General features: G+C 33.0%; 1 protein-coding gene across 34 annotated transcripts in view; it reads right to left on the bottom strand.

Annotated features, from left to right (window-relative positions):
* Positions 1-23,346, bottom strand: part of Gphn (gephyrin) — a 589,435-nt gene that overhangs the window by 244,562 nt on the left and 321,527 nt on the right. For all 34 annotated transcript variants that reach the window (XM_087195039.1, XM_087195042.1, XM_021247567.2 and 31 more), the window contains one exon: positions 4,732-4,866. In XM_087195039.1, coding sequence (XP_087051165.1) covers positions 4,732-4,866 — 135 coding nt within the window. The remainder of the gene's footprint in view (positions 1-4,731; positions 4,867-23,346) is intronic.

Genomic DNA, 23,346 nt, shown 5'->3' with positions numbered 1-23,346 from the left:
ACCAGCCATCCATCAACATGTATTTGAAAAAATATAAAATAACACCATTCTTTCTAGTAGATTTTTTGGGGGGTTTTGAAAATATTCTAGCTTTTTTATAAAAACGTATTATGTTAACATGTGAAGGCTTTATTATTTTAAAATCATAAATAAATAAATTTTATATATTATTTTCAGTACTTCTATTCCAGTTAACATTGCTAGATACAACCCACATTAACAGTAGGTACCTGGAATTCTTAATAATATTTAAAAGTACAAAGGAGTCTTGAGAACAGTTTGAGAACTGTTAGATTTGACTGAAAACAGTGAGATAATTATTATTCAACATCCCCTAGATGGCGTAGTTAACTTTTCAGAAAAGAAAATGAGTATTTTGGTTGTTATTCAGAGGATGTATTTTTGATTTCTATATTTCAATGGTTTTCAATCTTTTTGTTTGTCAATTCTACATGTAGAACCAATAAATTTCTATAATGTCATTAACAGCTGAACAGCTTAATATGCCAATGTTGACATAAAGACAAACGCAAAGAAACCTGCTGGTTAGTACAGTATTCTGATTTTGTTTAGGCTCTTAAAAAATAGTAGAAAATAATTTTCCTGTGCCAGTTAGTACCTTGAGATTGAGGCAGGAGGATCAAAAGTTCAAGCCCAGGCTGGGCAACCTAGCAATTTAGTGAGAACCTGTCTCAAAAAAAAAAAAGGTGGGGGATGTAGCTCAATGTGAAGGTCCTGGATTCAATTCCCAGTACTGAGGGAAACATTTTTAAAAGAGAAGTCATCTGTTATAATTATTCTTTCAGGAAATCTTTCTTGGAAGATTACCATCATTTTAGAACTTAAGATGTTGCCTACAGTCTTTTAAAGAGAATCTACATGCCATTTTGTTGGCATTACTGTATTTTATTTAGGGCAACAAAAGACTAAAATTCCAAGTTTGTTCTCGAAAAATTTCTTCAAAATTTAGAAAAATTTTCTATAAATCAATAGAAGTGAAAATAATTCATCATTTCAGTCAAATTTTGATGAAAGAAAATGTCTGATATAAAAGAAAAAGTGACATTTTATCTATATACAATGAAATATGTTACTCAGCAAATAAATATTTGCTGGAGAAAATGCCACTCTGTAAGGAATTGGTTAGAAAATATAATACATGGTTATCTTCATTATATTGTGATGACAGAACTTAAGTATACTTTATAGATAGAACTTGTTCTTATTATAGTTGGAGAATCCTAACGAATCAAAGCACAATTTAGTACATTATATTGCAGTATGTATATAAAATGTTAATCCAAAATAATGCTTAATATAAATACATACATGCAAATGGACAGTAACTCTTTTGCTTAATACTGTCTGATAATAAAAGCTACAGAGGAAAAGATTGGGACTGTTGGGGCCAGGGATTTAGCTCAGTGGTTCTGGTGCCTGCCTGCCAAGTGCAAGGTTCCAAGTTCGATACCTGGTACCCGCCCAAAAAACAAAAAAATCATAGGGAATCATCTCAACAAGTATTCCACTGCATTTTTGGCCCGGGGATTTAGCTCAGTGGTTTCGCTGCCTGCTGCACAAGTGCAAGGACCTGAGTTTGATCCCCGGTACAAAAAAAAAAACAAAACCACAAAAGATTGGGACTGTTAGTTTTGAATCATTACTTGGTTATTTAACCATTCTAAATTTCAATTTTTTTGGAGGTGGTAGTGGTCCTGGGGATCATGGCCAGGGCCTCACACATGCTAAGCAAGTGGTCTACCACTGAGCTATGCCCTATACCCTCTATTTTGAGATTCTATAAAGATTTAGTTAAGTGTTTCTGAATATTATTCCCATAATATTCTGTATCTTTGGTGATCAATTGTGACATTTAATTATACTTTATTATAATCTGTAGTTGCCTATTTTATCTGCTTATTAAGGCAAGTGTCAATGTCTTGTTTTTTTTCAAGTTTTTCTGAGACAGGATCTCGCTGTGCAGTTCAGCCTGTAGCCCAGCCTTGAACTCACTACGAACCCCAGGCTGGCCTCAAACTCATGGCAATTCTCCTGGCTCAGCCTCCAGAGTGATGGGATTACAGGTATGCACCATACTGCCTAGCCTGGAGTCAATGTTTATTTGTTCACATTTGCTTTCATACTACTAGGGAAAGATTAATAAACTTGTTAAGGAAACAGGATTTTTGGTTTCATAATAGATACAAAGCTTAGAAATATTAAGCAATTTGCCTAATGTTCTGTGGTTATTAAGTGGAGAAACAAGCATTTAAATCCAGGTCTTCTATTTCAAGTTAAGTTCTCTTTCAAATGCAGCTCATTCAAGGCTACATGGTATTTCTGATGCAAAGAAAATTCATTTCATTTGCACATATAGTTGTGTACATGAGAGACTCTGCATGCTTGCTCTGAAATATACAAAATGAATTTCAATGGGGGTTGGGAAAAACTAATATCTATTAAACTATAAATATTACAACCAAGATGCAGTAAAGGTAAGAATGTCAAACTTAGATTCTATTTCTAATTTTGTGTTGTGTGTCATTTTTTAATGTCTCACACATACCTCAGGTTGAAAACATTCACAATCAAAATGTTATTACCTAAAATGAAAACTTGCTGCTTCTCTTTTAGTCCTTAATACAATGTCATCACCCACCCAATATTTTAAATGAGAACCACTTTGACTACTTTTCTGCCCCCAAATTTTATGCTTACAAAAATTAAAATAAATAACTCACCTAGAACAGAGGTAAGTGTTAAAATCTATGGCCCTGAAATCTGATTGAGTAGATTCATGATTTAAAATGAAAAGAACTGATATTTGGAAATGGATACTGAAGCTACCGAATTAAGACTAATCATACACTAATAGAAAGTTTTACCCTGAGAATTTCTGACTGCTGACAAGTGCTTTTAAAGTGGCCATTACTGCTGAATATAATTCGTAAAATCTCCACACAGCACAAAAGCTCATGTTTGATTCTAGCCATCCTCTATGCCACTATCTTCTTTGATGGTGCCACCTCACTCTCTCTAAATGAGGTTTTCCTGCTATACATTTTGTTTCTTCTTGGTGTGTATTTCAATTTATAATTGTAACTTGTTGTACATTATAGTTATTAAATCTTCATCTTCATGCTTATTTTAATATACCTTTGACTAAACTGTAAGTGCCATGAAGACAGAAGATGTATCTGTCACTCGTGTTAAAACACTTATAAATAAGTGTACCTGGCTAATATTCAAGAAAGCAGTCTTATAATTTATAACTTTTTTAGTAGACAGATTAACTTCCTTTATTCCTTTTAAATTATTAGTATTCAAACTAGTTTCTTTCATTATATTAGAATTCTAATTCAGCATTTAATGTTTACTTAGAAATTATATAGAGGCAATAATTTTATCTTTAGGATGTATAATCTAGTACTGGTAAAAATATTCTGAAAAGAATACAGTTTTATTCCTAAATACAAATACAGTGTTTTATTTAAATTCATTCTCAATTTGGACATCTAAATGTTATCTAAGAAAAAAATCTCAAGACAAGCCATTTATTCTCCTCCAAACCTGGCACCCAAATGGCATATATTTTATATCTAGAATGTTCTTGCAATTTTTCTTCATTGAAGATTTACAACCCGAGTTTTTTGAATGATAAAATCAGTATCATTTATTTTTGACACAACTAAAAAACAATGCTTTACAACAGTAACATGAAGACTTTGCTGAGAAGGTTGTATCATGTAACGCAAAACAAACTGTACTACTGAAATCAAGATCTATATGAGATCACTTCTAGTCAAATGCAATTATAACATTCATAAAACTGATAGAAGAGTTAGAATTGATGAAGGCAGATACACAAGCCCTAAAAATTGATGATGGGGGAAAGAGCTACAGTTTGAAAAATTAATTGTCAGATCCTTAGAAGAGATTTAATATGTAGCCTGATAACTAATACCATATGTTATTAAACAAGAAATAATTTTACTAATAGTCTTTTGATACTATATTGGATCCATCACATAGAGAACTTGAAAGCACAAATAACTAACTTAACCAGAGAAGGAACAATCCAAAGAGAAGTAGTCACAGCATTACTAAGTCTGCTAATTTGTCATACACACAAAGATATGAGGCAGCAAATAAATTGTCTAATCTTTCTCCCACTGCAATTTGAGACATATAAAAAATTAAGTCTAAGAAACTCCCTCCTTACTCCAAAGGTTGGCATTAAAACTTTCTAATAAATTTAGATTTGTTTCCAAATATTAGGCAGCAATATTCCAAGTTGAGTATGTTTGAAAAAATTTGGAATGATACTAGAGCAGGGAGCTATCCCAGCCTGGACAAGTTAAAAAAAATACTTTTGGTGACAGTATTTCATTCACCTTGCAGATTACTGGCCCAAACCACATTTATCCTTGAGATAAAAATATAACTTTATACTGATAAATGTATTACAAAAAAAATCACAGGTCTACAACAAAGAAAAAGGAGCTATATAAAGTGATACCTTTAGCTGTAATATAGCAGACATTTTACATGAAATTTCTATTGCCCTACAAGTGGCCTAATATGACAGTTTATGAAATAATGGGTGGCATTACATTTCTATTTCATAGTATCTTGCATGCAATCTAACCTTGACAAGCAGCAGGAAATACTGGTTAGTTTTCTCAGGTTTTATAGTACAGCAGGTATAAGGTATCAAAGAACTATACTTACTTTTGGTGTTGGGCAGGAAGCTGTAGAAAGGCGAGATGTAGCTTGAGCACGAGGCGATTCTGAAGGAGTAGTGCTGAGTGAGGCTGTGTCTCGTGGGAGCACCTGAACACCACGAGAAATGATGGAGTCTGGAATCTGAACAAGGGGAACAACTACAGTTCAATGTAGTTCTGAAAGTATCAACAATATATAAAATCAATACCCACATCTACTTTTAGTTTTTGGCATTCTTTGCTGTTCACTCTCATGTAGTGGATATCAATTACTGTTAGGTATAAACATATCCCCAAATTTGCAACAGGATAATTTCAAATTTAAAATATGTCAGAAAACATTATATGAGAAGTAGTACAGCAATGTCGTTAGCAGTAAAGTGTATCATTTATAAACTGGCTCTGTTATTTAATAATTTGAAATCTTGAGCAAGATATTTAATTCCTAGATATTTTCCACTTTCTTTTCAGATTCATTTTCCAACATTCTTCACCCTCTCTGCTTCTAATTGACCTGTATAGACAGCATCAACAAGCAATTTTGTATTTCTTGGGTTTAGTCAGTGGGTGGCAATGGCAGAAGATTGAGGGTGAGAAGAGAATAAGATCCGCAATTTTTTTGTTTGGTTCCCTCTCTACGAGGTCAACATAGGTTAGCTATGTCTCTCAACTCAAGATTACAGCACCTTATTTATACCAGTTCTCTTTATAGATTTTAATAGATTCCCTGGAATTATCTTGATTTCCTTTGCCACATTAGGGCTAGGAACATTAATAGTTCACTGTTACTAATTCCTTGGTAGTCCATGATACTTTGCTGTTTCCCCAAAATTCAACCCAGACCTTTGGAAACATGATAAGCCATTATAAAGTCTTTTAAATTATTCATTAAATGTGATATCTCACTTTTGCTAAGACTGTGATGAATATATCATTTTAATTTCCATCTCTTTTATGTGAAAAATGAGGATGATATTTGCCTCATTGGTTTACTGCTATGGCTTGAATCTAGATGTCTCTCCAAAGCCTCAGGTGGTCATAGGTGAGGATTTTTGGAGGTGGCTAGATTTGGGGTGTGTGGATGTGGATTAAGGGTGTGATACTAAGATTAAGGGTGTGAATAATGGAACTCCCACCCTGGGTGTAGATGGCACCAATCAATATAGTTGTAGCCTGGACAGAATATAAAGGTACAGAAAGAAGGCAGGCTGCTACTGCTTGCTGCGTTCAGTCTGCCATGCCATGAACTGTTTCTCCTCTGTGATGCCCCTCTGCAACGCCACCCTGGCCTTGGAGCCAGCCAATTATGGACTGAAACTTCTACAAACTGTGACCCAAAATAAACCTTTCTTCAACTTGTGGGTGTCAGGTATTGTGTTTCAGCAATGAGAAAAATAACCATGATACTTACTGTGAAGCTTAAGTAAATAATGTACATCAATTATTTAGTATTTTGAAATAGTAAATATTTAATGATGGCTATTATATTACACTTATCAATATTGTAAAGTCTGACATAATTGAGTATCACCATTTTAACAGTAGACAAATATTAGGACAATAATGTAGAATATTTTAAATATTAATATTTATGTTATTACAAAATTTATTATTTTAGGCTATGTATAATTTATTTCACATTTTGAGCTAGCACTAATAGGCACAGGTCTATTATTCTAAGAATGGAAACTTAATCACTTTCAAGTTTTGTGTATAAAACTTTTTACGTGGTGCTGTAGATCAAATGTAGGGCCTCATGCATTCAGGCAAGTGGTCAATCACTGAGCTACTTCTGCAGCTCTGTGCACAAGACTTGAAACTCAAATCACAAAGGAACAAACTATTAACAAATATCAGTTAGTACAAGTAAAGAAGGAAGAAATAGGCAGATTTGGTGACTAGAAAAGTACTCCTGATATTTTGCATCAATTTCCTTCTCATAAAGTATATAACACTATTTTCAAAGAAGATTCTTTTACTTAGTTTTTACACTAACATCCTAAATACTCATAATATTGCCACCATTTCGGTGTTTGATATTTTATGAGACTTATAAATGGAATAGATAAGTAGGATGACAAATAATGGACATTTTGAAAAAAAATTTCTGCATTTGGCAGTACATTTGAACAATGGATTGTGATAGTTTCAAGAAATAAAGATGGTGCTCTTTACAGGAGCTATTTCTTGCCACTTTGTTTACTAAAACAGGTCATGTATTAGAAAGGTTAAATTCCCCTTTTATAGCACACATGACGTTGAGTCCCTCTCATTTATAGCAATGGCCACATTTCTACAACATTTACAAGTGTGATAGCTGATCAATGACTATTTCTTATGCTAGAATGCACTGCCATGATGAAACTGTGTTTTTGCTACTATTTCAAACCCAGAATAGTTATAATGAAGTACACTGCAAAAGGTAATGTCTATATGTCAAAAGTGCAGAAAAAAGAAATATAATTTAAGTCTGTATGAGAGAAATGCCAAGTCACTTATAAAGGCAAACCCATCAAATAACAGCAGATTTCTCAGCAGAAACTCTAAAGGCCAGGAGGGCATGGAATATTATATGTCAAGCCCTGAAAGAAAATAACTGCCAACTTAGATTATTATATAAAATGAAGCCATCCTTCAGAATCAAAGGAGAAATTAAGACTTTCCAAGATAAAGAGAAATTAACAGAATTTATAGTCACAGAGGTTGCACTGGGAAAGATATGTAAAGAAACAGTACATACTGAAGAACAGTAGACAAGCAAATGATTATTGTGAAAGAATCAAACACTAGAAAAATAACAAAATGATAGCAATCAGTATGTATACTAATAACCATGAATATAAATGGTCTTAATTCTCCAATTAAAAGACCCAGACTAGCAGATTGTATTAAAAAATAATACCCAATACATTGCCGCTTGCAGGAAACACACCTCACTGACAAAGATATATACAGATTGGAAGTAAAAGGATGGAAAACAATATTCCATGCAAATCAAATTTGAAAGCAAGCAGAAGTAGCTACACTCAGCATCTGACAGAGCAGACTTCAAGCCAAAATTAGTCAGAAGAAACAAAGTAGGATATTACTAGTAAAGGCAACAGTCCACCAAAAAGAAATAACAATCATAAATATATATACACCCAGTTTTACACATGGTGGCACACTCAATTTCATTACACAAACAATGCTTAACTTAATGGAACAGGTAAGCCCCAATACAATCATAAAGGGTAACTTCAATACCCAACCTTCACAAATAGATCATCCAGACAAAATCAACAAAGCAACAGCAGAATTAGAGTATTCCATCCAACAACAACAGAATACAGTCTTTACAGCAGATCAGGGAACTTTCTTCAAAATGGATCGTACTTTAGGCCATAAAGCCACTTATAACAAAAAACCCTGAAACAAATCCATGCATAACATTAGATAAAACTGGATATAACTATCAAGAGATACTTTAGGAACTACACAAACACATGAAGATGGAACAATGCACTTTGAATGATCAGTGATTTGCTGAAGAAATCAGAGGTGAAACTAATCTAATGATGCATTTTTAAGGTCTTATAGACACAATAGAAAACAAAATATAAAACTAATAAGGGGAAAAATAATAAAAATTAGAGCTGAAATTAATGAAACAGAGACTAAAAGAAAGACACAAAGGATCATGGGTCTCTGAAAAAATAAACAAGATTGATAAAACCTTAGCTAAACTAGGGCTGGGGATTTAACTCAGTGGTTCTGCCAATGCCTTGCAAGGGCAAGGTCCCGAGTTCGATCCCCGGTACCAAAAAAACAAAAACAAAAAACAAAAAAACCTTAGCTGAGCTAAGCAAAAGAAAGAGACAAAAGCAGAGACAAGAAAGGGAGTATTAATAAAAGTTAATACTGAAATTCATAGGATTATTATGAAATATATTGCAATAAATTAGAAGATCTAGAAGAAAAGGATAAATCTCTAGACACATATGACTTAATAAAATTGAACCATGGGGATATAAAAACCTAAACAGATCAGTAACAAGTAATGAGACTGAAGCAGTAATAAAAGAGATGGCTAGAACCAGACAGATTCACTGCTGAATTTTACTAGAACTTTAAAGAATATCAATGCTTCTCAAACTATTCCATGATATAGAAAGAGAAAGAACACATTCAAATATTCCATAAAGCCATTGTTATCCCGGTACCAAAAATGGATAAAGAATCAACAAAAGAAGAAAACTATAGAGTGATATCCATGATGAACTTAGATGCCAAAATTCTTGAAAACAGAATTTAATAACACATTAAAAAAAAGATCACACACCATTTTGAGTTGGTTTCACTCCAGCAATGTAATAATGGTTCAACATATGCCAATCAAGAAATGCAATGAACTACATAAATAGAATCAAGGACACAAATCATATGATCAAATGATCTCACAGATGCAGAAAAAGCCTTCACCAAATTTAAAATCTCTTCATGTTAGCTGTGATGAAACTAGGTACTATAAAAAAAACTTACCTCAATATAATCACAGCTATATATGATGAAAACACAGCCAACATAACACTGAATTCAGAAAAATTGAAAGCATTCTTCTAAAATAAGAAATGAAGCAAGGATGTCTACTCTTACCACTCTAGTTTGTCACAGTATTTGAAACTTTAGCTAGAGAAATTAGGGAGTGGAAAGAGATACATGGAATATAAATAAGAATGAGGCAGTCAGATTATCTGTTTTCAGAGGATATGATCTTTTCGAAGAAGACCAAGAAGTGTCAGGATTCAAAATCATATAAAAAAACTATAGATTTTCTATACACCAATAATGAAACCACTGAGAAACAAATCAGGAAAACAATTCCATTCACAATAGCTTTTATAAAATACCCAAGAAATACCTAGGTACTAGCATAACGACAGATACACAGACCAATGAAGTAGAATAGAACACAGAAACAAATCTATGTAGCTACAGCCATCTGATTCCTGACAACAGTACCAAAAACATACACTGGAGAAAAATCCTCTTTAACAAGTGGTGCTGGAAAAACTAGGTATTTATACACAGAAGACTGAAACTAGATCCCTATCTTTTACCATGTAAAAAATCAATTCAAAATGTATCAAAAACTTAAGTATAAGACCTACAACTGAAACTGCTAGAAGAAAACACAGGGGAAACACTTTAAGACATAGGAAGAGGCAATGACTTCCTGAATAGGACTCCAATAATATAGGAAATAATAGCAAGAATTGAGAAATAGGATTGCAGCAAATTAAAAGGCTTCTATAGAGTGAAGAAAATGATTAACAGAGCAACGAGACAGCCTATGGAATGGGAGGAAATCTTTTTCAGCTATTCTTCTGAAAGAGGATTAATAGCCAGAATATATGAAGAACTCAAAAAACTCAATATCAAAAAACGAAGTAACCCAATTAATAAATGTGAAAATGAACTGATCACACACTTCTTAAAAGAAGTACAAGTGACCAATGAAAAATAATGATCAGGAAAATGCAAATCAAAACTACACTGAGGGCTGGGGATTTAGCTCAGCGGCACCACACCTGCCTTGCAAGGTCCTGAGTTCAATCCCTGGTACAAAAACAAAAAACAAATAAACAAACAAACCTACATTGAGATTCCAATTCATCTGTCAGAATGAGTATCCTCAAGAATACAAAAAAATGCTAATGAGGATGTGAGGAAAAAGGAACACTTACACTACTGGTGGGAATGTAAATTAGAATGGCAAGTATGGAAATCAGTTTGTAGGTCCCTCAAAAAAACTAAAACAGAGCTACCATAAGATCCTACTATACCATTCCTCAGTATATACTCCCCAAATTAAAGTATACAATAGAGACACCTGCACACTAATGTGTAATGATGCACAATGCACAAAAGCTAAACAATGGAAAGAGTGTAGGTGCTCTCAAAGGCATATATACACAATGGAGTATTAATAAGCTATAAAGAACAAATGTCATTTGAAGGATAATGGTGTTGGAACTGGAGACCATTGTGTTATGTGAAATAAGCTGAACTCAGATAAATATCATATGTTTTCTCCTATATGCGGAATCTATAGAAAAAAGAGATAACAAGAAAGTAAAAGGGAGACTATTAGAGAATGGGAAGGAAATCAGGGAGGAGGAAAAGAGTGAGAAGGTAAGTCTGGGTAGAAATGATTAAAGGGTGTTATATGTATGTACAAATATTCCAAAATGAAAGCCATTATTCCATATAAGTAACATGAACTAATAAAAATTAATAAATAAACACAAAAAAATTTAAACTCATATATAAAAACATAAAAATCATGTATTTATATAGGGTACCATGTGTTGTTTTGACATCTGTTTATCTTACAGAATATTTAAATGAGGTTAAACATATCTATCTCAAATATGTATCATTTCTTTATGATGAAAACTTTCAAAATCCTTCCATCTTTTTTGTTTTACATTGTTGGTGTCTATAGTCACCTTATTGTGTAATAACACACCACAGCTTCTTGCTCCTAATAGTAATTTATTACTCAATGATTAACATTTTCCTAGTTCCTTTCCTTAGCCTTTGGTAACCAACATTCTACTCTCAACTTCTATGAGTTCAACTTTTTTAGATAATACATATAAGTGAGATCATGTGATATTTGTCTTTTGGTGCCTATCTTATTTCATTTACCATAATGATTTCCAGTTGCATCAATTTTTCTGTAAATGATAAGATTTCATTCTTTTTATTGTTGAATGATCCAAATAGACATTCTGAAGTTGAAAATTACGAATGAATTGAAAAAAATCTACTAGTGGGGTTCAGCAGTAGAACTGAGCCAGCAGAAGAATTACTGAAATTGAAAACAAGTCAATGGAGATTATCTAGTCTAAGGAGCAGAAAAAAACAAATGCCAAAAGGAAAAAAAAGCAAAAAACAAAAATAACAACTCAGGACATAAAAAAACACTGTGGGACAAAATTCAGTCTACAAAGATGGTGGTCCCAGAAGAAAAGGAAAGAGGCAAAGAGATTGTCTGAAGAAATAATGTCTAAAAATTTCCCAAATTTAATGAAAGACATTATTGAACACAAACACTCAATAACTTCAAGAAGAGTAACTAAAAATGATTGGCATATTATGATCAAACTGTCAAAACTAACCAAGTTAAATGTCTGGTCACCAAACATTTAACTGCTGATTTCCCAGTCACGTTCACTGAAACCATTAGACTCAGAAGGCTATTCAAAATTCTGAAAGTGAAAATGTGTCAACCAAGAATTCTCTAACTGGTCAAAATATGCTTATAAAACTAAAGGAAAAAAATTAAGATTCCAAGATAAATAAAAAAAGAGAGAGCTACTGCTCATGGACCTGTCTAACAAAAAACCAAAATGCAAGTCCTTTAGGCCAAAATGAGAGGATATTAGGCAGTAATTGGAATTCAGATGAGGAAATAAAAAATTCTGCATAGGTAAAGTATTCTATATAGGTGAATATAATTATGTCCAGTGACACTTTCTCTTGGTGAGCCAGCAGCAGGAGGTAAAAGAGTCATTGGGATCATGACTTACAGTTATAAACTAATCATTTAAAAGACTTCAGGGAAGAGTAAAAATGGTGGAGTAAAGACCTTACAAAACTAGAAAAAAACATTTCTAAAATTTATATGGAAGAAGAAGACACTCAGAATAGCAAAAGCAATCCTGGGCAAGCAGAGCAAAGTGGAAAGTATCGCAATCCCAGACTTCAAGTTATACTACAAATTTACAGTGATATAAAAACTGCATGGTACTGGTAAAGAAAACCAAATCAAACCAGAATAAAACAACAAAAAACAAAAATAAAAACAAAACTGACATGTGGATCAATGGAACAGAAAAGAGGATATAGAAACAACCTCAGACACATTTAGCCATCTGGGTTTTGACAAAGGAGCCAAAAACACATGCTGGAGGAAAGAGACTATAACAAATTGTGCTGGGAAAACTGGCTACATACATGCAGAAAATTGAATCTATCACTCACCATGCACTAAAATAAAATCAAAATTGATCAAAGACCCAGATATTAAAACAGAAACAATCTGCTAGACGATAAAACAGGTAAAACTCTTGAAGATATAGGCACTGGCAAGGATTTTCTGAACAGAACTCCAACTGCATAACAAATAACATCCGGAGCCAACAAATGGGATTATATCAAATTAAAAAGCTTCTGCACAGCAAAAGAAACAACCAATAGAACAAAGAGACAAGTTATAGAATAGGGAAATTATTTTTGCTAGTTACTTTTCAGACAGAAGACTATTATCTAGTATATATGAAGACCTTAAAAAAAGTAGACTCCCCCAAGAAAAAGACCTGAATAAAAAAATAGACAACTGAAATCAACAGATACTTCTTAGAAAAAGTACAAATGGTCAATGAACACTTGAAAAAGTGGTCACCATCTCTGGTTCTTAGAGAAATGCAAATTAAAACAATACTGGGATTATATCTTACTCCAGAAAGAATGGCTATCATAAAGAAATCAAATAATAACAAATGCTGCTGAGGCTGCAGGGAAAAATGACCTTCTTCATTGTTGGTGGAAATAAAAACTAGTGTAACTACTTTGGAAATCAGTATGGAGATCCTCTAAAAACTAAAAACAGAAACTCTATTTAAATCAGCTTTTCCCTTACTAGGTATTATCTTGAAAGAATCAAAGACTTTGTATACAGTGACACATGCATACCCATGTTTATAGCAGTACAACCAACACTAACTTAATCATGGAAGCAGCCTATATGACCAACAACAGATAAATGGATAAAGAAAATGTGATAATTATACACAATGGAGTACTATTCTGCCATAAAGAATAAATTTGAGTCATTTGTAGGAAAAGAGATGCACCTTGAGACAATAGTGTTAAGTGAAATAAATCGGACACACAAGCTTAAATATCACATGGTTTCTCCTATGTGAGAAACCTAAGTATGAGTACCTTACAGATCAAAAAACAAGATAGATAATGGGGAACAGAATGGGTCTCTTTGCAAGTGGGAAAGGGACCAAGAGGAGGAGGGAAGGGGAAGAGAGAAAAGGAAAGGTAAAAATAATTAGATGTCTTGTGTACATGTGCCACCTTCCTAAGATAAATGTATTCATTATTTACTGCAAACATGTTTGTACTACTCATAAAAAATGACTTTACAACAAACTAACACTTAAACAGAGGTCAGTATAAATGTGTATTTTGGTTTGTAAATCCATTTTTCCTATGTATAATTTAAAATAATACTACATGATATGATAATTATATATCTATATTGATGGGGATGCAATGTATAAATATGTAACTTGTAAGAGTAATATAAGGAAGGGCCATAGAGTCAAGTTTTTGCATAATATTGAAACTAATTCTGGTATTAATTCAAATTAGATTGTTAGCTAAGATGTAACTTGTAATCCCTGGGACAATCACTAACAAAATAAACTATTTGGTAAAAGACATGAGAGGAACGAAAATAGTACACTAAAAAATATCTATGAAAAAAGTAGTGGGGAAAATGAGAGACAAAGATATGACAAAAAGAAAACATATAAAAATAGAAAAAATCCTTTCTGATCATGAATTACATTAAATATAAATATATTAAACCATCCAATTAAAGAGAGAAATTGGCAAAATGGGTTAAAAAAACATGATTTAACTATATGGTATTTATAAGCGATTCACATTAGACTCCCAAACACACTTAGGTTGAAGGTAAAAACATTTATTGGTACTATATTCCTTGCAAAACCATAACCAAAAGAAATCTGCAGAGGCTATAGGAATATTCGAGAAAATATACTCTAAGATCAAAATTGTTACAAAGAAAAAGGACATTGCATAATGATAAAAAAAATCAGTTAATCAAGCAGATACGACAATTGTAAGCCAATAAATGAAGTAAAAATAGTGTTAAAAAGGGAAAAAATTCAACAATAAGATTGGGAAACTTAAATGTCCTACATTCAATAATTGTTAGGATAACTGGTCAGAAGACCCAGTAAAAGAAGACTTAACCAAAAGGATAAATCAATTAGACCTAAGAACCACACAGAAATACTCCTCCCAATAACAGAAAAAATATACATTTTTCCTTAAGTGAACACAGACTATTCTACAGGGATGGTTTAGGTTATCACAAAATAAGTTTCAGAAAATTAAAAATCAAAAAGAAATTTGAGAAATTTACAACCATGTCAAGACAAAACACATTTTTTTTGGTGGTGCTGGATATCAAACCCAGGGCTTGTTTTATTTATTTATTTATTTATTTATTTATTTATTTAAACTTTACTGTTGAGATGGAATCTTGCTATGTTGTCCTAGCTAGCTTCAAATGCCTAGATTCAAGGGATCTTCTCACTCAGCCTCATGATTTCGGACAGTATAGGCATGTACCACCATGCTTGGGTAAACATATTATTAAACAACCTATGAGACAAAGAAAAAGGCAAGGTAAATTGGAAAAAAATTGTAATGAATGAAAATAAAACATACAAAACTCATGGATGCAACAAAAACAAGGCTTTAGAGAAATTAATGACCATAAATATTTACTTCAAAAATATTTACTTTAAAAAGTATCTACTTTTAAAAAACTAGAAAAAAGCACAAAACATATTTTTGAAAGATAAAAATTAGAGTGGAGATAAATGAAATAGAGAACAGAAAGACATTAAAAGCCCCAACAAAATCAAAGTTGGTGATTTAAAAAGATAACAAAATTGACAAATCTTTAAGTAGAATGAACAAGGAAAAAAGAGAAGACTAAAATTAGTAAATTAAGAAATGAAAGTGAGGATTAAGGTTACTATTGATCTTACAAAAATAAGTGTTTAGAAGATGATAATATGATCAAGTTTGTCAACAAACTGGGTAACCTTGATGAAATGGCTAAAATTTTAGAAACACAAAAACTACGAAAACAGATTTAAGAAACCATAGAAAATATGAATATAAGTACGATCAGTAATGAGATTGAACCAGAAATAAAAAAAAAATTATGACAGGTTAAAGCTCAGGATAAGATGGCTTAATTGAGGAATTTCATGCTAGGCTTAAAGAATTAACATAAATTATTCACGAACTTTTCCACAGAATATAAGGAAGAAATACTTTCTCATTTAATGGGGTTGTACTACCCTGATAATAAATTTGATTAGGCTGTTCATAACAAGAAGTAATTTTTCATGAAAACAAAGAGTCTAAATCACTTAAATTAAATAGCTATAAGAGTAAATACAATCTCTGGACAAATAAAGATTGAAAACATATCATGGGAAGGCAGTATCTTACTGAAAAGATCTTTGTATCAATTATAAGCTCTCCTCATCCTACTAGATCTCAACTCTCGGCACCAAAAAACGAGGAAAAAAAAACAACAACAGAAAGCAGATATATACACACACAGAACCACGAATACACAAGGCAACAAAAGACTCCCAACGTCCCCCAACTCTCCCATGGAAGATCTTGGGGGAGAGGCACAAATGGAGAGGAAAGCAAGCACCAGCTAGCAGAGCTCTATGAACTGCTTAAAGAAGAGATAGAGAAATTTGGAGTTCAGAGAACATGACCTCAAGTTTATGGAATTGTCATACAAAATGACCAATGTGGATGTGGTGCAAACAAAAAAAGATGGATGAGTTGACCAAAATGGTTTAAAACATAAATGACGACTTTACCAAAGATATAGAATCCAAAAAAAGGTATCAGAAAGAAATGCCAGACTAAAATAAAAACTGTATAGACAAATGAATCTGATACTGACAAAAAAGGAAGCGGGGTGAAATGGAAGGAGGGGGGAAGAACTGAGGTGTATTATGTACATGTACCAATTCCCCACAATTAATGTAATCATCATATACAGCAAACATAAATATTAATGCAAAATTTAAAAATAAAAGTAAAAAATAATGTATAGAATTCACAAATTGCAGAAACAATCAGTGTGAAGACAAGGTTTCTGAAACTGAGGACAAAATGATAAATTATGACAAAGCCCTTAAAGGAGCCTCAAAAACAATAAAAAGTTACCCAATACCTACTAGATGACATAAGCCCAACTTAAGACTAATTGGAGTTAGAGAGAAACTAGAAGATAACATACATGAAACAATTAATTTGCCTTCAGAAATCATAAGAGAAGCTAGGAATGGTGGTGCACACCTGTAATCCCAGTACTTGGAAGGCTGGGGCAGGAGGATCACCTTGGGTTCGAGGCCAACTTGAGCTACATAGTGAGTTTAAGCCTAGCCTGTACTACAAAGCAAGACCCTATCTCAAAAACAAACAAACAAAACAAAAACAAAACAAAGCAAAAAATCATAATAGAAAAGTTCTCAAATACGAGAAAAGAGTTCAACATTCAAGTAAGACTTACAGAACACCAACTATGATGAGCAAAAACAGCTTGCCAAGACATATCATAATTAAAAATGCCAAAAGTCTAAAAGAACTAGAATTTTAAAAGCAGCCAAAGAAAAACAATGAATCACAAAGGTAGACCCATTAGAATTACAGCAGGCTTTTCAACACAAACTTTAGTGGCCAGAGGAACTCCCAGTGAAGTATTTCAAGCCCTAAAAGCAAAAAAACTTCAAACAGAATTAACACATTCAGCAAAACATTCCTTCAGATAGATGGAGAATTAAAGACATTTCATGAAAAAGAACAACTTAGGAGATATACGAATACCAAACCAATATACTTAAGAATACTTAAGAATATACTGATCAATATCCTAGACAGGAATGATGAAATCAGCAAAAACAAAAATCCACACTGAATAAATATATCGAGCAATGGTAACAGATAAGCAAGTAAGCAAACAAACAACAAAAGAAAAGAAAAAGAAGTAACAGAGAAAGAGTCCAAAGTAAGGATTTAATCAACACCTCTCAGTAATAACTTATTGGTAATAGCTTCAACTCTCGAATTAAAAGACACAGATTGGCAGATTGGATCAAAAACCAGAATTCAATGGTCTGTTGCATTCAAGAAATTCATTTAGGGATGGGGATTTAGCTCAGTGGCACTGTGCCTGCCTCACAAGCACAAGGTCCTGAGTTCGAGGGGGGAAAAATGCATTTAAACCAAAAAGATATTCATAGACAAAAAAGAATTGAAAACAATATTTCATCAAGCAGAAAACAAGCAGAGGTAGGAATATTAGTTTCAGACAAGGTAAATGTCAAGCCAAAAATGGTCAGAAGAGAAAAAGAAGTTTACTACATATTAGTTAATATGTTCCTGCCAGCTTGAACCTCAGGTGGTATGTGCATGTCCTGGTCCCACTGGGCAGCTCATACTACTGGTGGTACAAACAGATATAACTTTTATTGGTGTCTTTACTAATAAAATTAATAAAAAACCTACAGATGGAGCAAATCTAGTTAGTTGCTTGAATTTGAATAATTACCACCCAAATATAAATATGAATCAATAGTATTCATGCCAACAAAAATTATTACAGTAACCAATAAATTTATTTCATTAAATGAAAACAAATTTATTTATATTCATGAATACCTTATCAATAACTATTTTCTTTAAATTTTAACATGAAAGTCTTACAAGTACCCGTTACTTAGGTGTATACAATATGTATTTACAACTGGTCTACCACAAATTAATTATATTATAATTTTTTATACCATTTTAATGTTTTCCTTAAGGAACTGTACATGATGACATCTGGTCTGCTAAATCAATGCCTTTGCATAACTGTAAGGAAAGAACCCCTAAGAAGTAATATAAGCCACCCAATAGTATAGTCATGCATGTAGCACCAGTGATTCAAGCAAACAGGAATGATTGAATTCAAATCAGAGTAGTCTGGCAGCTAAACAAAGCCCCATCATAAATGTGTTAAGGGAATAATCCAAGAAGAAGAGATAACACTTATAAATAGCAGAAAAATAGCAAATAAACATATGAAAAAATGTTAAACAACACTGGTCATTTGAGAGATGCAAATGAAAACAATGCTGAGATTCCACATCATTCCAGAAAGAATGGCTGCTCTCAAGAAATCAACCAATAACAAATGTGGGCAGGGTTTTGAGGAAAAAGGAACCCTTCTCTACTGTTGGTGGGAGTGCAGACTGGTGCAACCACTGTGGAAATCAGTATGGAGACACCTCAAAAACTGGCATTAGAGGTCCCATTTGACCCAGCTATTCCCCTTTTGGTTATCTTCCCAAAAGAATTAAAGGAATAATACCACAGCGATATATGTGGACCCATGTTTATAGTGGCACAGTTTGTAACAACTAAAACTCAGAAATAGCCCAATTACCCATCAACTGGAGACTGGATAAAGATGTGGATTTTTTTTAATAAAATGGAGTACTACTCAGCCATAAAGAATGAGAAACTAGAGACATTTATAGCTAAATGGATAGACATTGAGGCCATACTCTTAAGTGAAATAAATAGGACACACATGCGTAAATACCAAATAGTTTCTCTGGTGTGAGAAACTGAAAGTGTAAATAAAGATCAAAAGGCATAACAGATAATGTGAAATAGGAAGAAAAGATCCAAAGGGTAAGGGGAGGTAGGAGAGGTAGGGGAAAGGAAAGAAGGGAAAGGAATAAATACAAGAAAAGCAAAAAACAGAAACAAAGTTTTTGTAAATAAGGAGAGGTGGAGGGGTTGAAGGGAGGGCAGGGGAATGGGGGAAAAAAAGAGAATCAAGATATATCATGTAAAGGTACAAATTCCCAACAATGAATGTCATCATATTGTATACCTAAAATGCACCAATAAACTTAATGAATAAAAAAAAAGGGATAACATTTGTAAATATACATGCAAATACTGGAGCACCTATCTTCATAAAATAAATACTGCTGAACATAAAAGATCAAATAAACCATAATATAATCATAGTGGTGGACCTTAACACTCCATTTTCACAATAACACAGAGCAACCAGAGAAAAAAAATCAATAAATAAACATCAGAGAGCTGAACCATGTGCTTGAACAAAGTGGACTTAATAGATATCTATAGTATTCTACCCTATTACAACAGAATATACATTCTTTTCAGCAGCACAAGGAACTTTCTCCAAAATAAACCACATACTAGTACACAAAGCCTGTTTACACAAATGTAAAAAAATCAAAATCACCCTGTGTTTCAGACCACTGTGGAATGAAAATAGAAATCAACTACAGAAGAAACCACAGGAAAATCAGAAGAACTTAAAACATTAACAACACACTCCTGAACACCCAATGAGTAACAGAAAAAAAATCAAGTAAGAAATGAAACAATCTCTGGAAGCAAATGACAATGCCTGTATGACATACCAGAACATATAGGACATAATGAAAGCAGTCCTAAGAGGAAAGTTCACTGCAATCAGTGCTCACATTAGGAAAATAAGAGTGACCTCAAATAAATAACCTAATGAGGAACGTCAAGATACGCGAAAAACAATAATTTAAGCCCAAACTGAAATTAAGGAAGGCAACTGTAAAGATCAGAGCAGAAATTAATGAATTTGAAACTAAAAAACCAATATAGAGAACCAACAAATCAAAGAGTTGGTTCTTTGACAGAATAAATGAAATAGGTAAACCTTTAGCCAAATTTACCAAAGGAAAGAAAGACTCATATCAACACAATTATCAATGAAAAGCCAAAATCACAATATATATCATAGAAATTCAGATAGTAACAATTATGAAAAATTATGTTCGAATAAATGGGAAAATCTTGAAGAAATGGACAGATCTTTAGAGTCATATGAATTACCAAAACTAAAACAAGAAGATATAAAAATATTGAACAACCCAATAACAAGCAATGAAATTGAGGCAGTAATAAAAAAACCTACCAACTAAAAAAGGTTCAGGACCTGGTGGATTCACTGCTAAATTCTACAAAATCTTTAAGGATGTTATATTACCAATATTCCTCAAACTCTTCAATGAAATTAAAAGGGAAAGAGTGCTTCCAAACTCATTTCTAGAAGCCATCGTGACTTTGATCCCAAAACCACACAAAGACTCAATTAAAAAAGAAAATTAGAGGCAAATCTCCATAATGAGCACAGTTGAAAAAATCTTTAACAAGGTATTGGCAAACAGAATGCAATACATCATCAAAAAGTTCATACATAATGATCAAGAGGGTTTCATCCCGGAGTTGCAAGGATGGTTCAACATTTACAAATCATTAAATGTAATACACCACATAAGCAGAAGCCAGGATAAAAACCACATGATCCCTATCAACAGATGCAGAAAAGGCTTTTGACAAAATACAACACTGATTCATGATAAAAATCCTGAAGAACATAGGTATAGAAGGAAATTACCTGAATCAGATAAAAGTTGTTTATGATAAACTAATGGTCAATATCATGTTACATTGGGAAAAACTGAAAGATTTCCTCCTAAAGTGAGGAACAAGACAAGGATGGCCACTATCACCACTTCTGTTTAACATAGTACTTGGAACATTAGCCAGAGCAAACAGGCAAGAGAAAGAAATAAAGGGGATATGTATGGGAAAGGAAGAAGTCAAATTATCATTATTTGCAGATGACATAATTCCCTACATAGAAGACCTAAAGAATTCCTCCAAAAACTCTTAGAATAACCAATTTCAGCAATATAGTAGGATAAAAAATTCAACACATAAAAATCAATAGTACTGTCTATATCAATAATGAATTCAATGAGAAGGAAATTAGTAAAACAATACCATTAGCAATAGCATCAAGAAAAATTGAAAGCCTAGGAACTAACCTAAGCAAGGAAGTGAAAGACCTCTACAATGACATATACTCTGAAAAAGGTACAGGAGACTGAAGATATTGGAAAATGGAGAGATGTGCCCTGCTCTTAAATAGGCAGAATTAATATTGTCAAAACGGACATACTCCTCAAACTAATATACAGATTCAACACAATTCCAATCAAAATGCCAACAGCATTCCTCATAAAACTAAAGAAAACAATCTTAAAACTCATACTGAATCAGAAGAATCCCTGAAGAGCAAAATAATCCTGAGCAACAAGAAAAAAGGAATAATCACAATACCTGACTTTAAGTTACATTACAAAGCTACAGTGATAAAAACATCATGGTATTGGCATAAAAACAGACATGTGGGTTACTGGAACAGATCAGAGGATACAGAAACATCCCCAAACACATTCAGCTATTTGATCTTCAAGAAAGGGGCCAAAAACATATGAGGAAAGACAGCCTCTTTGACAAATGGTGCTGGGAAAACTGGCTATTCATATGCAGAAAATTCAAGCTGCACTAGTATCTCTCACCCTGTACCAAACTGATATCAAAATGGATCAGTGGTCTAAATATTAAAACAGAAACACTTATCCTACTGGAAGATAAATTAGGAAAAACTCTTTAAGTTGTAGGCACAGACAAGGACTTTATGAACAATATTCCAATTGCATGAGAAATAACAGCATGAATCAACAAATGGGACTATATTGTATTAAAAGACTTCTTTATAGGAAAAGAAACTATCAGTGTGAAGAGATAACCTACAGAACAGCAAGAATTCTTGTCAGGAGAGAATATCTAGAATATATAAAGAAGTAAAAAAAAAAAAAAAATCAGACCCCCCCCCCCCCAAAAAGAAATGGGCAAATGAATAGACATTTCTCAGAAGAGGTACAAATGACCAACAAACCTATGAAAAAAGTGCAATATCTCTGGTTATTGGAAAAATGCAAATTACAATTTCATCTTATACCAAAAAGAATGGCCATCATCAAGATATCAATGAATAACAAATGCTGGCATGGCTAGGATAAAAAAGAAACCCTCCTACATTGTTGGTGGGAATGTAAACTAGTACAATTATTATGGAAATCAGTATGGAGATTTCCTAAAGTAGTAAAATTAGAAATTCTATTTGACCTAGCTATTCTCATTCTAGGGGTCTTCCCCAAAAGAGCTAAAGACATCATATTACAACAATTCATGTATATCCATGCTTTTAGCAGCACAACTCATAGTAGCTAAATCTTGGAAGCAGCCTATATGTCCATCAACAGATGAATGGATAAAGTATTATTATTATTATTATGTTTTTGGCACCAGGGATTGAACTCAGGTCCTTGCACTTATGGGGCAGGCGGTGGAATCACTGAGCTAAATTCCCAGCCTAAGTGTGATATTTTTATATAGTGGTGTACTATTCTGCCATAAGGAAGGATAAACCTGAGTAATTTGTAAAAAAATGTACCTTAAAACTATAATGTTGACTAAAATTAATCAGACACACAAGTTTAAATATAGTATGATCTCTCTCATTTGTAAAAGGCAAAGCGCAAGTAAAGAACAAAATAAAGGACTCATAGAAAGAAACAAGGAGATACATCTTTTGCAAATGGGAAGGGGTCCAGGAGTCTGAGAGTGGCAGGAAGCAGAGAGGGAAAGGGGAAATAAAAAGATTTAGGATGTGTTATTTACACCTACCAAATATTCGCAATGAATGTAAATATTACACGTTGTAAACATGAACTAAAATAGTAACAATAAAAATGAAAAAGGGTAAAGGGGATTTTAGATGGAGGGAAGG

The sequence above is a fragment of the Heterocephalus glaber genome, unplaced genomic scaffold, assembly GCF_053883595.1.
Source record: "Heterocephalus glaber isolate CG9 unplaced genomic scaffold, H.glaber_assembly_v1.0 deba00001608, whole genome shotgun sequence".
Taxonomy (NCBI): domain Eukaryota; kingdom Metazoa; phylum Chordata; class Mammalia; order Rodentia; family Bathyergidae; genus Heterocephalus; species Heterocephalus glaber.
This window is presented reverse-complemented; position numbering and strand designations above follow the sequence as displayed.